Below are 20293 nucleotides of genomic sequence, written 5' to 3'. Positions count from 1 at the left end.
ATTGGTACTGCGACTTCCAGCACTAGAACAAGGAAAGAGAGGTCGTGATCAGGCATGTCTGCCTCAGTTCTGTACCTCCCCTAGGCCAGTACCTCAGGAAGAAGGGCTATCCTAGCTATGCGCTGCTATCACGAAATGCCACAGGCAGGGTTATCTTTATGAGGCTGGAAGTCTGAGATCAAGGGATTGGTGGATCTGGTGGAGGCTGTTCTCTGTTTCCAAGATGGTGCTCCCCAGTGTCTTCTCAGGTGGAAGAAGGTGAAGGGTGAGAGGAGGCTGCCTAGTTCCCTTTATCCCAGTATGAGGTTTCGAATCCCATTTGTGATGGATCCACCCTTATGATTTGATCACCCCATAAAGACCTAACCACATTGTGAATTCAGCCTCAACACACTAGTTTGGAGAACTGAATCAGGGACCCAACAGCACTTTTCATCTGGGGGGGGGAGGGTCCCTCTGTAGACTTGGTGCCCAAGAGATCGAGTCTCTCCCCCTACTTTTCCTACGCTTTTGCCCCCGAGACTCACAAGGAAGGGACAAGTGTCCTATCCCCAGATGTTGCAGGTGTTGTGGGTTAACTGAAGTCTGTGAAACAGAATAATCCAAGAGGCCTCATGATGTCCTTTGGGGAGTGAAGGCAAGCACATAGTAACTCAGAGGGTAGTAAAGACATCCCAGACAGCTCCAGGAGTGCCCTGGCTAGGGTAGAGAGCCTCGGGACGCCCTTGGACTCAGTAAACACCCACTGCTGGTCCTCTGTCTATCCATAACTTCCTGCATTCTGGCCATGCAAGAAAAACAGCAATGCCCACCCTCCCATAGCTTACCCTCAGTGGGGAGAGAATTAATTAACAGGCGGTTCTATGCGCTATGCTCCATAATGATGCACGATTAGAGACAGTGAATCAGGAGGACACCCTCTCAAAACTGGAGTTAGAGAAAATCTCTCTAAGGAAGGACCCGTAGGCAGAGAAAGTGAGAAAGAAGGATGTGCAGGTGTTTTTGACCATTGTGCAAGGAAGACCGTTGATGGCATGTGCAAAGGCCCTGGGGCATGATATTAGGAACAGCCATCAGGAAGGTAAAGCTGGAGCAGAGAAGAAAGGAAATGACTTCAGAGAAGTAAAAGGGACTGGAGGTCAGCCATGGGATGGAGTTTGGCTTCACTTGGAGTGACCTTGGACATGATTGTGGATTTTGAACAGAACTGTGGCAAGCTGCCCGTTGCTTAACAGAGTCATGCCAGCTTCTCTCCTGAGAATAATCCAAGACACTAGGAGAGATGTGGGGAACCCAGGGGAGAAGCTATTCAGTGACCATCTATCTATTAGACAGCTCAAATGTGGAGTCAGCATGCAGGCAGGGGGCCAGACTGTGAGACACATTCCATTCCATCACAACACAACATGAGGGCAAATATCACCACATTTCTTTCTTTATTTATTCTTATTTTTTTAATTTTATAATAAATGTAATTTTACATATCAGTCACGGATTCCCCTGTTCTCCCTCCTCCCACCAACCCACCCCCGCCCTTCCCCCAATCCCTAGGGCCTATGCTGGGATACTTTGCTCAGCCTAGGTGAAGGAAGGAGGGGACTAGACCTACCTCAACTGAATCTACACCACCACATTTCAAATAAGGAAACTTAATGCTCAGGGGTTTGAAATTCTGCCTTAAGTGGCTCATCTTCTGTGTTGGCCCAGCCCCTCTGATGACAGAAACCCTGATTCTCCTCCTTCCTCTTCTTGGCTCACAGACTCTCTGTGGACAAACAGAAGGTACCTTTCTCGGAGCAAGGCACTCTTCACCACCCACAGTACTTTGAGATGGGTCTTTCTATTATTCCTTATAACAACCCCACAAAACCACTCTTGTCCTTATTTTACAACCACGGAGGCACCATGAGTCCAAGCATGTTTGCTGGAGCATCTAGAATGTATGAGTACCTAGGCTTTTAAGCACTGCAAGCCCCAAAAGCAGAGTTTTCAGAGATGAAATGGAATTGATGAAAACCCTGACATTGCTTCTTGGGAAAATGACACTCAGAAACCATTGTCTCCTTGTCTTTGATCAATGATGTCTGTAGTGCAAAGAAGTCAGGCCCGGCAGTTGTAACCAAGAAGACTTTGAGGGTTAAGGAGATGGGCTCTCATATAGCCAAAGGTTGGTGTGAACTACCCGTGAAGTCAAGGATGACCATGAACTTAGGGTCCTCCTGCTTCTACTCCTGGGGTTGCAGGTGTGTACTTAGCAGCCACCAAGTTCCAGGAATCCTCCTGTCCCAGCCCCTACCTTCAGTTGTGGGGTCACAGGCAAGTGGAGTGTGCAACTACACCTGGCTTTTTACCTGGGTGCTAAGGATTCCAACTTGGCTCCTGGTGATTGCTCAGGAGCCATCTCGCAAGCCCAGGAAGCCTTCTATTGAACAAACCTTTACTGAGAGCCAAGCACCGTGTCAGGGGCCACAGAGGCTCGAAGAGTCCCTGGGAAGCCCAGCATCTCACTGAGGTCTAATTACGACACAAGCAACCGTGACTACACCCAGCATCTATCTTCTGGTCTTTCTGTTTTTGAACAAGGCTGTTCCAATTAGTGAAGTAGATCTTCCGTGTACTGGGGGAACAATATGTATCCTTGATACCATGATCCATATTTTTCCTACAAACTGGGCATTTACGGTTCTCTTGTGTGTCATGGGAGAGGGAAGAATGTGATCATGGTAAAATGAACCTAAGATAATATTCATCAAGGATTACATTTTCCTCCCTTAATGGTCAGTTTTTAAACACCTACTTTGGAGAAAAAGAATACAGAACAATAAAGACTGAGTTGGGTTTTTTGTTGTTGTTGTTGTTGTTGTTTTTGTTTTTCTCATCTTGATCATGGTGGGTAACTGGTTTATCTCCACTTCCTTTGAGACTGGTTCAAGTATCATGTGGCTCCACCTGCCTCTTGCAGCAGCCGCCGCCACTGTGGGGTTTTTACCCAGCACTGCTGCTGTATGCATACCAGCTGCAGAGGAGAATCTTGCAATGTGGCTTTACAACCTGCTAGCTCGTGTGCTGACTGTTTACTGGCTGTTTTTGTCTCTACTTTTCCACAGAAAAGCCTGGACTCCTACTGCTTCCTTGTCTTTGCCGCAGTGTGTATCACAGGGGCCATCTACTTCTATTTTGTCCTCCCCGAGACCAAGAACAGAACCCACGCAGAAATCAGCCAGGCATTCGCCAAGAGGAACAAGGCTCACCCCCCGGAGGTGAAGACTGACTCAGCCATGGCAGAGGAGAAGGCGAACAGCCAGCCTGAGCCAGATCCATCCTCCACGCTGGACAGCCATGGCCAAAACCAAATGTCTAAATGTGTGTTCTCACTTCAGTAACCCAAGGCTTTCCCAAAACGTAGAAGGTTTCAGCTGATTGAAGCCATGTGAGACTGTTGTACTGGGGTGTTAGGAAGAAGCCTGAGGGAATCAGACCTCACAGCTGTATCTTCACAGCTGCCCCTTCCAAACTCCCCTTGGAAGCATTCCCTAGGTTTGGTACTCTTGGCATTCTATACAGACCAAAGGCTGCCTCCTTCATGACTGAACTTGTAGTTTTGAAATAAAGTTGGGGGAAAGGGATCAGGTTGCCCACTCAGAGGGAAGTCTTCCGGTCTGATGGACACTCATTGTAAAGGGAATGGCAGCCGGGGCTTGTCCAAGCTGTGCTAAGCAACCACACCCAACCTGCCCTTGGCCTCCAGCCTCTAGGGAGCTGGACTTTGGTCAGTGTTCCGATTTCCATGGGAAGATTCTTTGTCCACACTAACAAATGCCTGTTGCTAATCTGCCTCTACCCTGTGGACTGGAGACTCATACCAACCCACCATGCTGCTGATCCTACCAACACAGGCTTTGTCCCCAGCGCTCAAGGCTGCCAGGTCTGGGGATGTCTTTAGTTCAGACTGTTACAGAGAGCACACAGAAGAGCAATAAATAATATGAGAACAAGCTTTCTGGCAAGTAGGGGGCAGAGACTGCAAGTTGAGCTCTGACCCTGAAAGTGACTCTAAGACTAAAACCTAGGTTTGATGGGAAAGAACACTGGGATTGATTGGTAATGCCTGCCCTGGATGCAGAAATGGCAGTCTCTGCCCCTGAGCCTCGTGTTTGCAATGTGAAGGAGATTCATCTTCAGAAGTCACAAGCTGCCTGGAAAGATGCTCGCCATCACTCATCGTGCTCACCCGCCTCAACAGTTGTTAATGGAGTCCAAGAGTCGGTTCTAGAGTAGGGTGTTTGAGTGGGTGTCTGGTTGGCGCAACTTGCATTTTGCCGTCATTATGTGTGGCTCATCGTTTGACTGAGTCCCTTCTGCCTCTAAAACAAAGTGCCTATGTAGCTGAAAGTTTTCCTGTGTCCCACCTGGCCTGCAGTCAGGACAAATATCTCTTACTCATCAGTCCCGCAGCCGCTCAGACCCAAGTAAACACACAGTTATTTACGAACTGTATGGCCGTTAACTCAAGCTTATTACTGACTAGCTCTTACACTTAAATTAACCCATAATTCTTATTTATGTTTAGCCACATGGCTTGGTACCTTTTCTCAGTTCTGCCTTCACATCTTGCTTCCTCTTGTCTGGCTGGCGACTCCTGACTCAACCTTCCTCTTCTTCCCAGAATTCTCCTTATCTGTTTATCCTGCCTATACTTCCTGCCCGGCTACTGGCTAGTCAGCATTTTATTTATCAACCAGTCAGAGCAACACATTCACAGCATACAGAGCAACATTGCCCATCATACCTATGACAAGTGTCATAAGCAAATGGTAGGTACTTAAATTGGCATTAGTGTATGTAAGTTTAAGATGTGTGGTACCAGACAGGGAAGTCCCCAGGCCAGGCAACACTGCTGTTTTCCTGACTATTCTAGATGAGGTGGCCTTAATCAAAACCTGTGCTCTGATTTTTCCTGACCTGTTGAAGACTCTTCATCTGGGCCTCTCCATGGGTGCATTCCCAGCTCAGAGCACCATGCCATCCAGCATTGGTTTGAACAGTGTGTTTAAGTATGGAGAGAAAGTAGCACGTGGATTTGACAAATGCCCGTCACAAAGGGAGCCGAGTAACTTGTAAAACAGAAATCCTAACATCTGAAAGCTGTCATTCACTTGGAGATTTAAGTATTCTGTCAATAAATATTTATTAGTCAGTAACCAGTCTGCTTTGGCTGGATCCTGAAAATACATCTATGAGCAAGGAAATACTAGGCTGTGACCTAGACACTGTCATGTCTGACAGAAAAGATGGAAAGTCAAAGCACCAATGGTGAGGTGTAGTGTGATCAGCACTGGGGTAACAGTGGTATGGGAACTTCCAACAGGAGGAAGAGTTGGGGTGGCAGCTGAGAGTGCCTTCTCAGACAAGGGACAGAGCAGAGCCGGGACGAGTGTGACCATGAGGCCAGAGGCCAGCGATTATTTTTGCATGTTCTTATATTTGAAATTATAATGAAGCCACACTACGGGCATGTTTTGAAAAATGAATCTCATAATAAAACTGATCATCTCACATGCTTCATCGTTTTACTTTTTGCACAGCCCTGTTCATTTCCTGCCTGATATTAATCCACTTACACACACAGAATATATAAAACATGATTACAATTATCTTTCTCTTATCTCCCTATTTTTCCCACTTGATATTAAATATATCATCTGAACCCTAAAGACTTTTGTGCACATTCTGGTGCCCGTCACAGAGGCAGAGAATTTCTTACCATAGAAATCTGTTTCTCAGATGCTGGAAGAAAATGGGGATCTAAGAATCAGAACCAGGTGTTCACTGAGGGCCTGTAGGCCAAAGTTCCGCTGGCTGGCTGTGGCCATTTGCACCCTGCATCCTTGTGTGGTCCTCAAAAGAAGCTCGGCTACCAGCCTCACTTTTTGATTCCCACCCAAGAGCTAGGGGTGACCTCATCCCTTGTAGGTCCATTAGGTCCATTTCATCTCTCTCTTTATATAAAAACCATGGAAGTTAGTATTTCCTCCTCTCAGAGTCCCAGAAATAGGTAATTCTTTCAGCTTCTGGCACTAATATGCACATACTAGGCCATTTCTCTCTGGCTAATGATAACCAAAAACCTAGACAGAATCATAATGCAAACACATGCAGACTGAAAATAAGAAAGCAGGCAAATTGCAGGTGGGATTCCAACTTGAGGAACAGCTCATGTAGCCATGAGTTCCTGCATCTTTCCCTCCCACATCACCTGCTCACTCTCCAAGATGGCAATGTTCAGACCACGGAATGGGTACCCAAAGAAGAAGCTCTGGAAGAAACCATTCCTTCCTTCAGAGTGACAGAAGGAAACTTGAGGCCCTGCAGGAACCACTCAGGCACTTAAAGAAAAACCCTTCTCTTTGATGAGAAGCTGGGGACATAAGCCTCTAAGCTCCAAACAGAACAGGGGAATGCCTATAATTCAATCATTCTCTCTGCCCCCAACCCCTCCCCTACTCTCTCCCTCCTCGTATTGCTGCTTTGTTTCAGATACAAGCCCCTGTAAAAGATAACACGGTAGTAAGGGGGAAACCATGCAATTCTAACCAAAAGATAAGACTGCAGAATGGCAGGGTGTGGGGATAAAGAGAGCTGAAGACAGGAACACCATAAATTCGTGGATGAGATTCTGGTTTTGCACCAGTGTGAAGCTAATCAGAGGAGTTTTGAGAATCAAAATGCATGTGGACCCCAGCACAGGCCCATCCAGTTCCCAGGCACACATGTGGGGTGGACCTACAAAGAGCACAGGGACTGAAGTGGGAATCAGTACCCACAAAGCATGGTTAAGAACGTTTGATCTGAATTTAACCAGACTAACTGTTTGCTTTCAAATAAAATTACACAGAAGACTTTAATGAGTCCATTATAATATTCAAAATACACAGGGTAAATTGAAGTGTGTGTGTGTGTGTGTGTTTTAACAGGATTAGAAACTGGCCAAGTAGGACAGAGCTCCAAAGCATCAGCTCTGAGAATGTCCTTGCTTTGCAGATGTGAAAATTTGAGTTCAGATCCCAGAGCCCATGCAAAAAATGTGAGTGTGACCATTGGCTTGTTCACCAAAACCCTGGGGTTCTGAGGGACAAGGAGAGGAGGATTGCTGAGGCCTGCTTGCAGGCAAACAACACAGCTCCATGTTCAGTGAGAGACCCTGTCTCAAAGAAATAGATGAAGAGTGACAAGACACCCAGATGCCTCCTCTGGACCCCACACTCATGTGCACAGGCACACACATGGACACCCATGAGTAAAGACTAAAAAAAACATAGATTACACACAGATACACCAATCATACTTATACAAACACACACAAAAAGAAACAAAAAGAAAATGTTGTACCTAGCCAGGTATTCACTGGTCGATTCCAGAACATGATGCAATTGCCCAGTCAACAGGGAGAGAAAGATGGCTAGCAATTGGCTGGACTCTACTTCTGGCAGCTGGATTTAGTGACGTCAGTTAAAGCACTGGCTGAACTCACTATGTCCCCACAAAGATGAGGGAGCTGCAAGTACCAAGTGGGACAGAGTCCACTTGGTGGCCTTGAAGGGAGAGGAAGGGTCCTGAGGTAGGGACTGCAGATAGCCTTTCAAGATTAGGAAAGGTGGGGACTGGACATGCTAAGAGTAGTGTTTTGGAATATTATTTTAAGATGTGTTAAATTTATTTATGCTGTGGAACTTTTTTTTAATGATGCAAAGATGTGTTGCATTCTTCTATGTTGCATTTGTTTAACTCTGTGAAGCTGTGTTACTTTGTCTGTCTAAAGGACCTGATTGGTCTAATAAAGAGCTGAATGGCCAATAGTGAGGAAGGAGAAAGGATAGGAGGGACTGGCGGGCAGAGAGAATAAATAGAAGGAGAAGAAGAGGGATCAAAAAGCAAGAGAGATCAAGCAGCGAGAAAAGAAGGGTCCAGCCACACAGCCACTGAGTAAAAGTGAAAGTAAGATTACAGAAGTAAGAAAAGGAAAAAGCCCCGAGGCAAAAGATAGATGGGATAACTTAACTTAGAAAAGCTGGCTAGAAATAAGCCAAGCTAAAGCTGGACATTTATAAGAAATAATAAGCTCAATAAGTGTGATTTATTTGGGAGCTGGATGGAGGGCTCCCCAAAGAGCAAAGAGTAAAGAGTAAAAGCAAACAACAGAGGAATGTTGCCCAACATCTTCACCTTCAGAACTTCCGATGCCCAGACTGTAAGACAACAAATCTGTGTTGTTTTAGCCCAGGAGGAGAGTGTGGATCACTCCTTTTAAATTTTCATCTTTTACCTTTTGGTTCTGAAATACATTTGCCTTGGCAGAGGGGGAAAAAACAAATCAGACAAAAATTATCCAGATTTCCCAATTTCTCATTTTCCATTTTTATGGAAGCATATTTGACAAATAAGAGTTGTGTTGATTTAAAGTGTGTTGCTTGCCGGGCAATCCCAGCACTCGGGAGGCAGAGGCAGGCAGATCTCTGTGAGTTCGAGGCCAGCCTGGGCTACCAAGTGAGTTCCAGGAAAGGCGCAAAGCTACACAGAGAAACCCTGTCTCGAAAAAAAAAAAAAAAGTGTGTGGCTTGATGGTTTGAGCTAAGTTTATAGTGTGAGATGAGGGCAGCCAAGGCAACTGGCATGGTCATTACCGGATGTGGTTATCACATTCTTGTCTCTTTAGACATGATGTAAAGACTTACGATCTACCACTTCTCATGCTTCAAGTACACCATACAGCACTGTCTGTTACATCACTGCTGTAGGCAGCGCCTCAGGACCTGTTTATCCGGCCTAACTGAAGCCTCGTGCCATTTCACCCAGCCCTCCCTCCCTCCCTCTCCCACCACTAACCCCAGTGGCTGCCATTTTCCTCTCTGCTAACTCACTGTGTATGTGGCCATTTGTTACAGTGGTGATAGAAAGATAGGACAGATGTTCTAGGCATTTGTCTCCATAGTGGATACAGAATCGGCGGTGCCCAAGAGGCTTCTTGAGATATGGGAAGTCTTTTACCCAGTCCCTCATGGTCTCAATCCAGATTGATCATTGCTTAGACAGTACAAATTAGCTGTTTTTCCTCACAGACACTTTGAGGAATGTTTCCACTGCTAGGAACCCCAAGAATGATGACTTTAGGCAGAGCCCCTTTAGTCTCTATGGTGTGGGAAGCACCAGAAACTCTTGTCTTATTGGAGGGTGGGCAAATGTAAGAATGTTGGTGTAGTTGCAGTAACATTGCCCAGCATCTTAGGTACAAAGGTAGAGGCACACCCTCAGAGGGTTTTGAGGACCATGCCCCGGACCTCACATATCCAAGCTACTATCACAGCCCTGAGCTCCCCACCCCTGGCATTTGCCTCCAATTCTCAATAGTCTATCTTGACTTCTATCACCCCTTATTTCCAGTTTCTTTTGCGAGTGAAACTCAATCCACATGCGTTGTGACAGGAGAGTGCCCATGGCAAATGAGGATCCACGAGGCGAATCCAATTCTTCTGACACACTGCTCGTTACTTCCCTGGGGGCACTGCTGCCTGCGGGTGCATGAAGATTCTCAGAGTCTGGTGCCCTATCTGCCAGAGCACTGGAGCTGTCTGTGGTGCTGACCTGACTCTCCCGTCTGCCTGGGTTCATTTCTCCTTCCAGCTCTGAAAAGAATTTCATACCGTTGCCTGTGATGTTGGAAGTGGCCTGTAAAGTAAAGACTGTGGGACTCATTGTATATGCTCCCAGATCTGTTCTTCCTGCTCAAAGCCAGCCTGGACACAAGAACCACCACCAATTTCTCTGTTTTTCTTGCTTGGCAAGAGAACACACAGCATTAGGAGAAACACCCAACCAGAAATAATAGGCCCTACTAGCTATTCATTTCTGCTTAGTAAATTAACCAAATTTAATGGCTTAATCGGAGACTAGAGAAATAGCTCAGCAGTTAAGAGTATGTACAACTCTTTCAGAGGAAGGACCCAAGTGTGGTTCCCAGCACCCATGTCAAGTAGCTCACAACCACCTGCAGCCCCAGATCCAGGGGTCCCATGCCCTCTTCTGGCCCTGTATGGGCAATGCCTTCAGATGCATCCCCATACCACATACATACCCCACACATATTATTAAATATAACAAAGAATAGATCTTTAAAGTTAGTGGCTTAAACAGCAGTGGCTTACCATGTCTTGTGGTTCCATGAATCAGCTGGGTAGTTCTCTTCTTCCTCTTGGGCCAGTTTGAATCTGGTGGAGGGTCCCTTGGATCTTGGGACAGTTGAGACCACTGAACCCTCTCTTTATGTAACCTACTATATGCCCTTGCTAGATGATGGGAATATAAAACTGGATAAAGCAAATCCATTGGAGAGAGAAGATGATGGAGGATACTCAGGCATGGTTGGCCAGAGTATAATCCAGGGCATAATCTGAGGGCAGCTGAAAAATAAGTCTAGACATGCCCACTAAAGGAATAGTGGCACAAATGTCATGTGAGTAACCAATCAATTGGATTTAATGCCCAATCTACAAGATGAAACCCATACTGGCACCATTATTAGAGCAAGAACCTATGGCTAGACAGGTCATAGACTTTAAGAGAGAACCTATTACTATTATTCTGCTAAATGGACATAGTATTAAACCAACTCCTGATGACTTACTATGATATTCATAGATTAATGCATCTCTCAACCATCAATCAAAGAGTTCCTGTTTGCAGTAGATGGTGATCAACACAGAGACCCAGAACTGACCCAGGTGCAGAAAATAGGAGACTGCAGAATGCTCAGCCCTAAATGGGACATATATTTCTCACATGTCTCTTCCAGAGGTTTAGAGATCATTGAAGAAGAAAGAATGGGGAAAGTGTAAGAAGCAGAGGGAGTGGATGACTATAAGGAGACAATGTCTTCTGGACACTGCAAGGCAGCTGCAGATATGAACTCACAGTGGTTGTAACAGCTTGCACAAGACCTGCACAAGCCCAAGCCAGACCATATCCTAGCATGAACAGGGAGTTGGACATGAGGTCCTATCCCCAGCTAAAGTGCTATTGGCTATTCTTAGCTGCTGGGAGAAAAGGGATCCATTTTCCTAAAAGTCTAGCCCCTAAGAACTTGGCCACAATACAGTGGGAGACCACATATACGGGAATATTTGAGCATCACAAATTGGTATTGATGAAAAGGAAAAAGCATACAAAGTTGGGTGTGAAAGGAAGTGGGGAGATCTGGGAAGAGATGGGAAGGCAGGAGAATAGGATCAAAGCATTGATAGGGAGATTTGTCTAGCACTCTCTCTGGGGAGACTGTCTTTCTTCTCTTCGGCATGTTGGTAGCATCCATCAATCCTTCATGGTTCGTGCCAAGGCACCTCTGCCTCTGGAGTTTCCTGGATCCTTGCCACCTTCTTCCAGGTGACTCTTCCAGGTGCCTGAGTGTTCCCTTGTTGATACTTTTTCTTGATGCTTTGGGGTTGTTGTGACTTATCCTCATTGAATTCCTCCTCAGCTAAATGCTGAGATCATCACATCAGGGGCACCTCAGGACTCCACAGGCCTGTGACCTGGTAAGTGCTTATTACACACTTACTAAAGAAATGAACATTGATCTAGGTGTGAAGAGGCTGTGATGGGAACCATGGGGAGGGAGCGAGTGTGGCTGGATCATTAGAAAAATCACTTCTCTGTGGGGAAATTGAGCTGCATCTCAGATGAGGACCAGGATGCCAGACAGCTGCAGGAGCAGTTTTCAAGGCTGACTTTGTGGAGATGGAAAAGTAGATGACCTATTCAGAGAAGGGCAAAGTGTTACCATGGCCAAACACAGTGGCTGTAAGGGTAAAGGTGGGAGATGAAGCTAAGCAATGGTTTGGGTCTAGACTGGAAGATCATGATGGTCAAGATCACTTCTTAAACCCTCCTGGGACCAAGACTGCCTCACCTCTTTCATCTATGGCTGAGCAAAGGTCTAGACAGACAAAACCTGATCACCATGCTGTGTCTTAATTGAGTAAGTAATGAGACTTGGGAAGGGCAGGGCTTTGCAATCAGCCTCCTTCTCCTTTGGCTTCCACTGAATACTCATTAGCTAGTTGTGAACCCCAGAGAACAGAGGTCATGTTGAGTGACAGCAACCCGGCACCTTTCTTAAGCATTTGCTGTAATTTACACGAAGATGTGAATGTAATTATCTTGATCAGATTCACTTCCCCTGGAAAATTCGTACAGCGAGACAAGTAAATTTCCTCCCATTAAATCACAGCATTTGAGGACTGCACTACTTCTCAGCCAAGAACTAGATCCTGGAAGAAAGAAAGAGAAAAAGAAAAGTAGAAGAGTGAGTTCCCAGGAGGACATGTGGGTGGTGAGGAGAGAGGACAAGAGTGTGTTTGGAGCCCAGACACCCAACAGCTCCTTGGAGCCTCTTGAATTCACAGCACATAGCACTTCCTGGCCAGCATAAAACCTCAGTCATTGCCAAACGTTGCATTCCCTGTGTAGTCTGGATGACAAAAAGAACATCTGCAAGAAGGTGTTTTTCAGGTTGGGAGCAGGTGCCTCAGAGAGAGAGGACTTTCTGGTTTCATGCAGAAAGGAAAAGACGGATGCTGGTGTTTGTGCTGGACCTCTGCTCGGCATTCACACACATACAGTGCCTTGAGCAAGAGGGTGGAGTGGGATGCAGACATTTTCATAACTCTCACTTCTCCTGCTTGGGATTTAACACAATTCAATTACACAGCTCACAGAAGAAAGCAAGGATGCTGGGCATGTCACATTAGCCGTTAAAGCTCCTGGGATTACCACCATTCCTTGTGTATGGTAAGCACAGATAAAGGAGTGTGTAATGGCTAACCTGGCCCGTGAATAAGATTGTTTTGAAAAATGGGGATTATTGGGAGAGAAACAAGAACTGATTTAAAGATGTTGGAAGCCATGCTAGTCAAATTTGGCTAGAATACAATTGTAGATAATAACACAACCAGTAAACAATTTTACAGTCGTTGGGGTTCTTTTAGTTGCATATGGCAGAATCCTGGCTTGTAGCAGGTTAGAAAGAAAGAAAGGCAATGCTTTACCTGTGTAATGTCCAAGATGGGTCTTGGCTGATATCTTGTCTTGGCTGGGTCTAGAGGCTTCAATGATGTCATCCAGGCTTGTAATTCATTCTTTCTTATTCTGGTGGCTCCTCTCTGCTTGGATTTTTGTCCCTCAAGCAGTTTCTCCATGTGGTAGCATCCAGGAACTCTAGCTTTGCTTCTTCTCAGCTGAGCCACCCAGTGGGAAAACTATCTCTCATCTGATGAATTGGTTACCTGTTGCTGAAAAGCAAACCAACCCAGAGCTCAGTGGCCTTAAAGAATAGCTCTGTTCTCAGAACTCTGTGGATGAACAGCTCAAGCCAGGCTCTCCTGGGCAGCCCTTTCCACACGTGTGGTGGCCCTTGAATTCAGTTGGGCATTTAGGTGATGTCATGGGGGAGTGTTTGGTCTCAAATAGCTTCATTCAGATGTCACTGTCCTCTGTGGGAATGGCTAAGACAATGGAGATGTCTCTCTATCTACAGGACCTCTCTCTCTGTAGGGTGTTTTTTGTTGTTGTTTGTTTTTTATTTTTCTCCAAGAACCCAGCCTGACCTTCACATCAGGGAGCAATGTCCTGAGACAGTGAGAACAGACTCTCCACTCCAAAGCTCAGGATTTGTGCCATATCACTTCTAACCTGAGACATGGACCACCTGGAACTCAAGAAAAGGATCACAAGCTCTACCTTTGCATGGTGGTACCCAAAGCCTCATCACAGTGTCCACGCAGAATGAAAGACTGTCCAGACTCCTGCCTCCTCCAATGAATACTATTCAAATCACGTGTAGACCCCTGGTCCACACAAAAGTAGTTGTATCAAAGAGTTACCCAAAGGCTTCAGATACCTTCTTATACAACAAGTGGACTGGAAAAAATTATCTCTCTTCATCCATAAGTCTAGACAGGAAGCCTGCTTATGAAGATGTGGCATGAATAAGGGCCTATTAGGATGGATAGGTCATTACTGTACAATCCAGAACAAGTGGAACCATTAACAGTAATAGCAGCATACATAATCTACCATGTTCTTTCCTACGTGCCTAGAATGAATTCTTTCTAAAGCTCATAAGGCATTATCTTGCTGTTCAACCAATGAGGAAAACTTAGATAATAATAGTTCAGTGGCAGACCCATCTTCAAGGGTAAGCTTTAAAAAATTTATCCCAAGAGAGGACAGGAGGGCAGGTCATGGCACTACACAGCCAGAATGGAGGGTGATTTGGGGTCTTTCTGCTTTTCCCTGTTTTTCCTCCAACTGCTCTGTGCTTCAGTATACCCAAGGGCCTGGAGCCCAGCATCCCAGCAGTCAGTACTGCTTCCACCCAGATGGGAGAAGGCCTCTCTATGCCCACAGCAAACCCTGTTTGAAGCTGAAGGCTTGCCGAGCAGCTGTTTTCCCAGCCACAGTCCTAGCGGTACCAGTCTCCCGGGGAGCCTCAGCAGATGGAATGGCTGGACAGCAGACACATGACCCATTCACCCGGACCCCACCATCAGGAAACTCAAAAGCAAGAATGATTTGCCTGTCTGTAGAGCTTAAAAATTGAGTCTGAAGTCTGTGACCCACCCCAACTTCCTAGGCAATGAGCTTAGCTTTGGCCCTACATGGTCTAAGCCCTGCTTTGATAAATATTTTACCATACTTGACTTCCTCAAGTCAAAAAAATAATTAGGGTGCAAACTTATATGGCCACTTGGGAAAACAATGTGGCGGCTTCTCAAAAAATTGGGAATCAGTCTATGTCGAGACCTAGCAATACTACACTTGGGCATATACCCAAAGGATGCTCAATCAATACCACAAGGACACTTGCTCAACTGTGTCCATAGCAGCATTATTTGTAATAGCCAGAACCTGGAAACAACCTAGATGCCCCTCAACTTAAGAATGGATAAAGAAAATGTGGTACATTTACACAATGAAGTACTACTCAGCTATTAAAAACAATAACATCAGGAAATTTGAAGGCAAATGGACGGAGCTAGAAAAAAATCATCCTGAGTGAGGTAATCCAGACTCAGCAACACAAACATGATATGTACTCACTCCTAAGTAGGTATTAACTGTAAAATAAAGGATAACCAGGCTACAATCCACAGGCCCAGAGAGGCTAAGAAACAAGGAGGGTCCAAGAGGGGACACATGAATCTCCCTGGGAAGGGAAAATAGAAGAGATCTCCTGGTAGGACTTGGGTCAGTAGGCATGGGAACTTGAGGGATCAGGTTGGGTGGTGGCCGGAGGCGGAGGGTGCTGAGAGAGATGACTGGGCTTTGTGGAGTGGGGTAGAAGCCTGAGGCAAGGGAAACTTCCATGAGTCTTCAAGGATGTTCCCAGCTAAGACTCCTGGCGGCAGTGGATGCATAGCCTGAACTGGCCATCTCTTGTGATCAGATTGGTGACTATTGTGGTTGTCATCGGAGAGTCTTTATCCAGTGACTGATGGAGGCAAATTCAGAGACCCAGAGACTCCTGCTCTGGGAGTCCTGCTGAGGAGAAAGAGGAGAGACTGTTGGAGCCAGGGGGGTCAGGAGGAAAACCCACAGAAATGGCTAGCCTGGTTCATGGGAACTCAGAGTCTGAACCAATAACCAGGGAGCCTGCACGGGACCGACCTAGGCCCTTTGCATATATGTAACAGTTGTATAGCTCGGTCTATTTTTGGTCTATTTTTGGGACTCTGGTTAATAGGAGCAGGGGCTGTCCCCATGCTTTGACTGGCTTTTGGGGACCTATTCCTCATGCTGGATTGCCTTTCCCAGGCTAGAATACAGGGGGAGGTGCTTGGTCTTATGGCAACTTAATATGCCATGCTTCGCTGATGCCCACGAGAGGCCTGCCCCTTTCTGAGCGAATACAGAGAAGGGGTGGGTTGGGGGTGGGAGGAGAGAGAAGAGATGTGGTTGGGATGTAAAATAAATTAATAAATTAAATAAAAATTTAAAAGGCAGCAAGTGAGAATCAGTCTACACCGGAGACACTCCACCCCACCAATATGAGACCAAAACAGGAACAATATACCTTGTAAGTTATTGGAAGACCAAAACAGTAAAGATATACCTTGTAGATTAAAGGTTCTGTTTGTATAAGACAGTTAAGAATAAGTTCCTGTTTGACATATGTTAAGTTCTTGCAAGTTAAGGTTTCTATTTGTAATTAAGAATAAGTTCCTGTTTCTTAGATTTGATGTAAACGGCAAAACATGTTTTCAGCCTACACTAAACTTGTGACCCCTTCACATGATGTATAGTCTTCCCCTTGTTCCTTCCGTCACTGTATTTTTCTAACAATGTATAACAGCCGACTCTCTCGCCCCTGTGAACATTTATCTCTACTGTAAAAATAACCTCAAGAGGCCGGCAGAGGCTGCTCTTTCAAATCCCAACCTAGAGTGAGACAGCAGTCCCAAGTGCACCCCAAAATACAGCTTGTTTTGATTGGACAATCATGGGTTTGGTCTTTACTCCTCACGATTCTCAAGTTTAACACCTGCCTCACTGTTCAGTTTCATCACCAACCTTCCAAGAAAGGTTGGGCAGTCTGTCACGGATGCTTTCCACTTCCAGGACTGTGGTGCAAACCCTAACATCTGGTGCACAAACCAGCTGATGCCTCTGGGACTGCTTCAAGCAAGAAGACTGTGCAGCATATTCTCCATATGAGTGGCCTGCCTGGAGCTACACAGGGCAGCTCTGACCCCCAGGAACCACCAAGAGGCGGGGATGGCTCCCCCAGTCAGTAAAGACCCTAGCAAGCATGGGGACCTGAAGTCAATGGCCAGAACCCATGTTTTTTTAAAAAAAACTGATTGTGGCGCTATACACTTGCAAGCCCAGCCTTGGGGAGGCAGAGACAGGAGGACACCTGGGGTTTACTAGACCAGCCCGGCCTATTGTTGAGCTCCAGGCCAGTGTGAGACCCCGTCTCCAGATAAAAACAGAAATGTGGACAGAACCTGAGATTTCCCTCTGACCTCCAAAGGCATGCACACTGACATGCACATGTGTATATACACACTAAAAGAAAAGGGATGGGAGGAGCTGGGAAAATGACTCAGTAAAGTACCTGCCATACAAGCATGCAGACCTGAGTTTGGATCCCCAGAGCTCAGGTAAAAAGCTAGGCATGACAGCATATATCTAAACCCTAGCACTGGGGCAAAAGAGAAAAGGTAGAGACAGGAGCATCCCCTGAGCTCGTTGGCCAGCCAATCTAGGCAATCAGTAAGCACTGGGTTTAGTGGGAGACACTCCCTCAAACAATAAAGTTTGAGAGCAATAGAGGAGGATGCTGGACATCAACCTCTGGCTTCCACAGCAGGTGCACATACATACAGGTACACCCACACACATGCATATACACAAAACATGAACATAGATCTACTACATAGACACAAAAGGTAGAGGGAGAGAGTCCCTTTTAGGATCCACACTACTCACCCTAGAAGTGTGCCTCAAATACAGGGAGAGTAGACCTTCCTCAGAGGCTGGGTTCAGTAGGCTTCATCCCCATGTGAGCTAAGCTGTCTAGTCAGTCACAGGTGGAAGAATTCCAGTTTCTCTGTTTTAAATGGCAAGCCGTACTCACATGATGTTAGGAAGAGAGAGTGTGTGGTAAGAGAAAGCACCATGTAAATTGGGCAAGACTCTAAAGTAGGTCAACCTCCACTACACCAAAGAATATTGCTCCATCAGAGACCCTACCAGACAGCCCTGCTTCTGCCTCCCTCCACCCAGCCATTTGCTCAGAAATCAGAAGCACTTGGGGTGTAGCCAGCAGTGGGAATATAGAAGAGTCCCAACCAAACCCCCTGGCAATGGAGAAACACAGCCAGGGTCATGTGTTTAGAACACAGGATAGGGGGCAAATGCCTGCATGGGCAGAGTATCCACCTTGAACAAGAGACTCAGAGAGGGCTTCTGGAAGGAGTCAGGCGGCCCTGTAGGAAGCTATGGATGAAAGCATTGCCCAGCAACGGGATGAGCTGTTCCTAAGGAGCCCCCAGCAGGAACTAGCATGGCACATAGAGTGTATGCCCCTGGAGGGACCAGAGACTGTGTCCAGGTTAGAAGGTAGAACAAGATTTGAGGTTGGAGAAATAGGCAGGAGCCTGCCTTCTATTGTGAGGAAAGGTTAACAGATAATCATCCCCAAGATATATGCCCTGAGATCTCAGATCTCAGAAGACCTGGAACAGAGGAATTCCAGGGTCAACTGAGTTTGGAAAACCTTCACATTATCCATCCCTCATGGGAAGTCATGGGGCACACTAGCAGATGGAAGTTTTGGGGGTCTCACACTTTCTGTATAAGCCACCCCTTACCAAACCCACAGGAGCTGCCAGGCAAACCATGGGGCATCAATGACCATCACACTGTGCTCTGGCAGGTTTCCCAGTAGAGAAACTTTTCAAAGCCCAGGAATGACCAGGTCAGGCAGGTGCACTGGAAAGACATCTTCCCCAAAGGAACTACCAGTGTCTATATTTTCCTTGCTGTCTTCTGTATTTTCCACAAGGGTATCACCACTGGGACACACCTTCATGCACAGCTTAGCAACAGGGAGATATTCTGAGATGTGTGAGTGATTCATCTTTGTGTGACATTCAAGAGTATGAACAATGGCTGTGATGTCACTTGGTGAGTCCATCTTACGGGAGAGTCATTACACATCTGGCCTATTGTTTACATAAACACATTTAGGTGATGTACAACTGTTGCAACACTCTCAGAAAAAAAAAAAAAAAACTCAATAGGTCATAACCAAGCATGGTGTTCCATGTCTGTAAACTTGGGCAACTAAGGCAAAGACCTTGCAAGCCCCAGATCAGCTTAGGCTACAAAACAAGTCCCTGCCTTTCTCCCCCAAACAAACAACAGCATGGGGGAAACTCGGTAAGTGCTTTGCTATTTTGTTCTGAGAGCAAATGCCTACACCACAACCTTCTTAGATGTGGATCATTTTCCTCTAACTCCAGCTTTGCAACCAGGCTGTCGGGCCTCTATGGGAGACTCACATCTGAATTCTTTTCTCCCTAATTCAATCTGGGCACCTGAAGGATTTAGTAGCTGCCCACTTTGTGGCTTAACAAACAGCTTGACAGCCACCACTGGACTGGGTCCTAGTTATGCTATGGCTTCTAAGTTAAATGTTCTACCTTGAAGATGAGAGGCCATTGTACCAACCACCCTAGGCCCCAACTTCTTGGACTGCCTACTCCTTTTCATAGCCAGCATATCACAGATAAGCCAGTTCTTTTCTAGCTCATCTTGTTCATGTTGTAACAAACAAGACAGTGCTTCTAACATTACATCTCCCAGGCAATTCCTCTTAATCTGGGAGCTCCTTAGCAGTTCAGTACTGCCTCCTAAGCTCCTTCTACAGTAGTGTAATCAGATGCCCTCTACAGACCACCATCTTCACATCCTTCAGGGCTGATTTTCTTGCTGCCCCTACCTGTCCAGAGGTGATACTGTGTGCATCAGGAATTTGTTTCATGGTAACTCCCCACTCCAGATACACTAATAAGATCTCTTTGGGGGTAGGAAGTCACTTAGGGATTCCCCAGAACTGCCAAGGAGGGGGATCTTAGGGCCAGCACAGAAATGATGTAAGGCTGAGAATGGGCCAAATTCCACAGCAAGGAATGAGGCTGCCATAGCTTGAATGTCTGTATCCTTTTAAAGTCATGTGTTGAGGGCTGTCGAGATGGCTCAGAGGGTAAAGGCATGTGCTGCCAAGCCTGACGACCCAAGTTCAATCCCTGGGAACTACATGGTGCTAGGGGAGAACTAACACCTAGAACTTGTCCTCTGCCCTCCAACAGGCATGCACACCACCACCACTACCACCACACACACACACACACACACACACACACACACACACACACACACACAAAATAAGTAAATAAATGTAATGACTTTCTTAAATTCATATCTCGAGATTTAATTGCCAAAATGATAGTAGTACGTGGTGGAGCCTGTGGAAGAAGATCCAGGCATGTGAGTGATGCCCTCATGAGTGATTCTGAGTGATCGGGCTAGTCAGTTCCATTTTCTTTTGTTTCATTCGCTGTGGTGACACACCATGGAAAACAACTTAAAGGAAAGATGGGTTTCAGCTCAGAGTTTCAGAGCTTTCAGGACCTGCCAGTCCGGCCCTGTGGTACCTACATCATGATGGAAGAAC

The 20293-nt window shown here is 46.1% G+C and overlaps 1 protein-coding gene across 3 annotated transcripts in view; it reads left to right on the top strand.

The window, feature by feature from the left end:
- Positions 1–4456, top strand: part of Slc2a9 (solute carrier family 2 member 9) — a 141031-nt gene extending 136575 nt beyond the window's left edge. For all 3 annotated transcript variants that reach the window (XM_028882372.2, XM_037208896.1, XM_028882371.2), the window contains one exon: positions 3108–4456. In XM_028882372.2, the coding sequence (XP_028738205.1) occupies positions 3108–3383 (276 nt within the window). In that variant the 3' untranslated portion in view covers positions 3384–4456. The remainder of the gene's footprint in view (positions 1–3107) is intronic.
- Positions 4457–20293: the final 15837 nt, after the last annotated feature.

Source organism: Peromyscus leucopus, chromosome 10, assembly GCF_004664715.2.
Source record: "Peromyscus leucopus breed LL Stock chromosome 10, UCI_PerLeu_2.1, whole genome shotgun sequence".
Lineage (NCBI taxonomy): Eukaryota > Metazoa > Chordata > Mammalia > Rodentia > Cricetidae > Peromyscus > Peromyscus leucopus.
The sequence above is the reverse complement of the archived record's forward strand: the minus strand, read 5'-3'. Positions and strand labels throughout refer to the sequence as shown.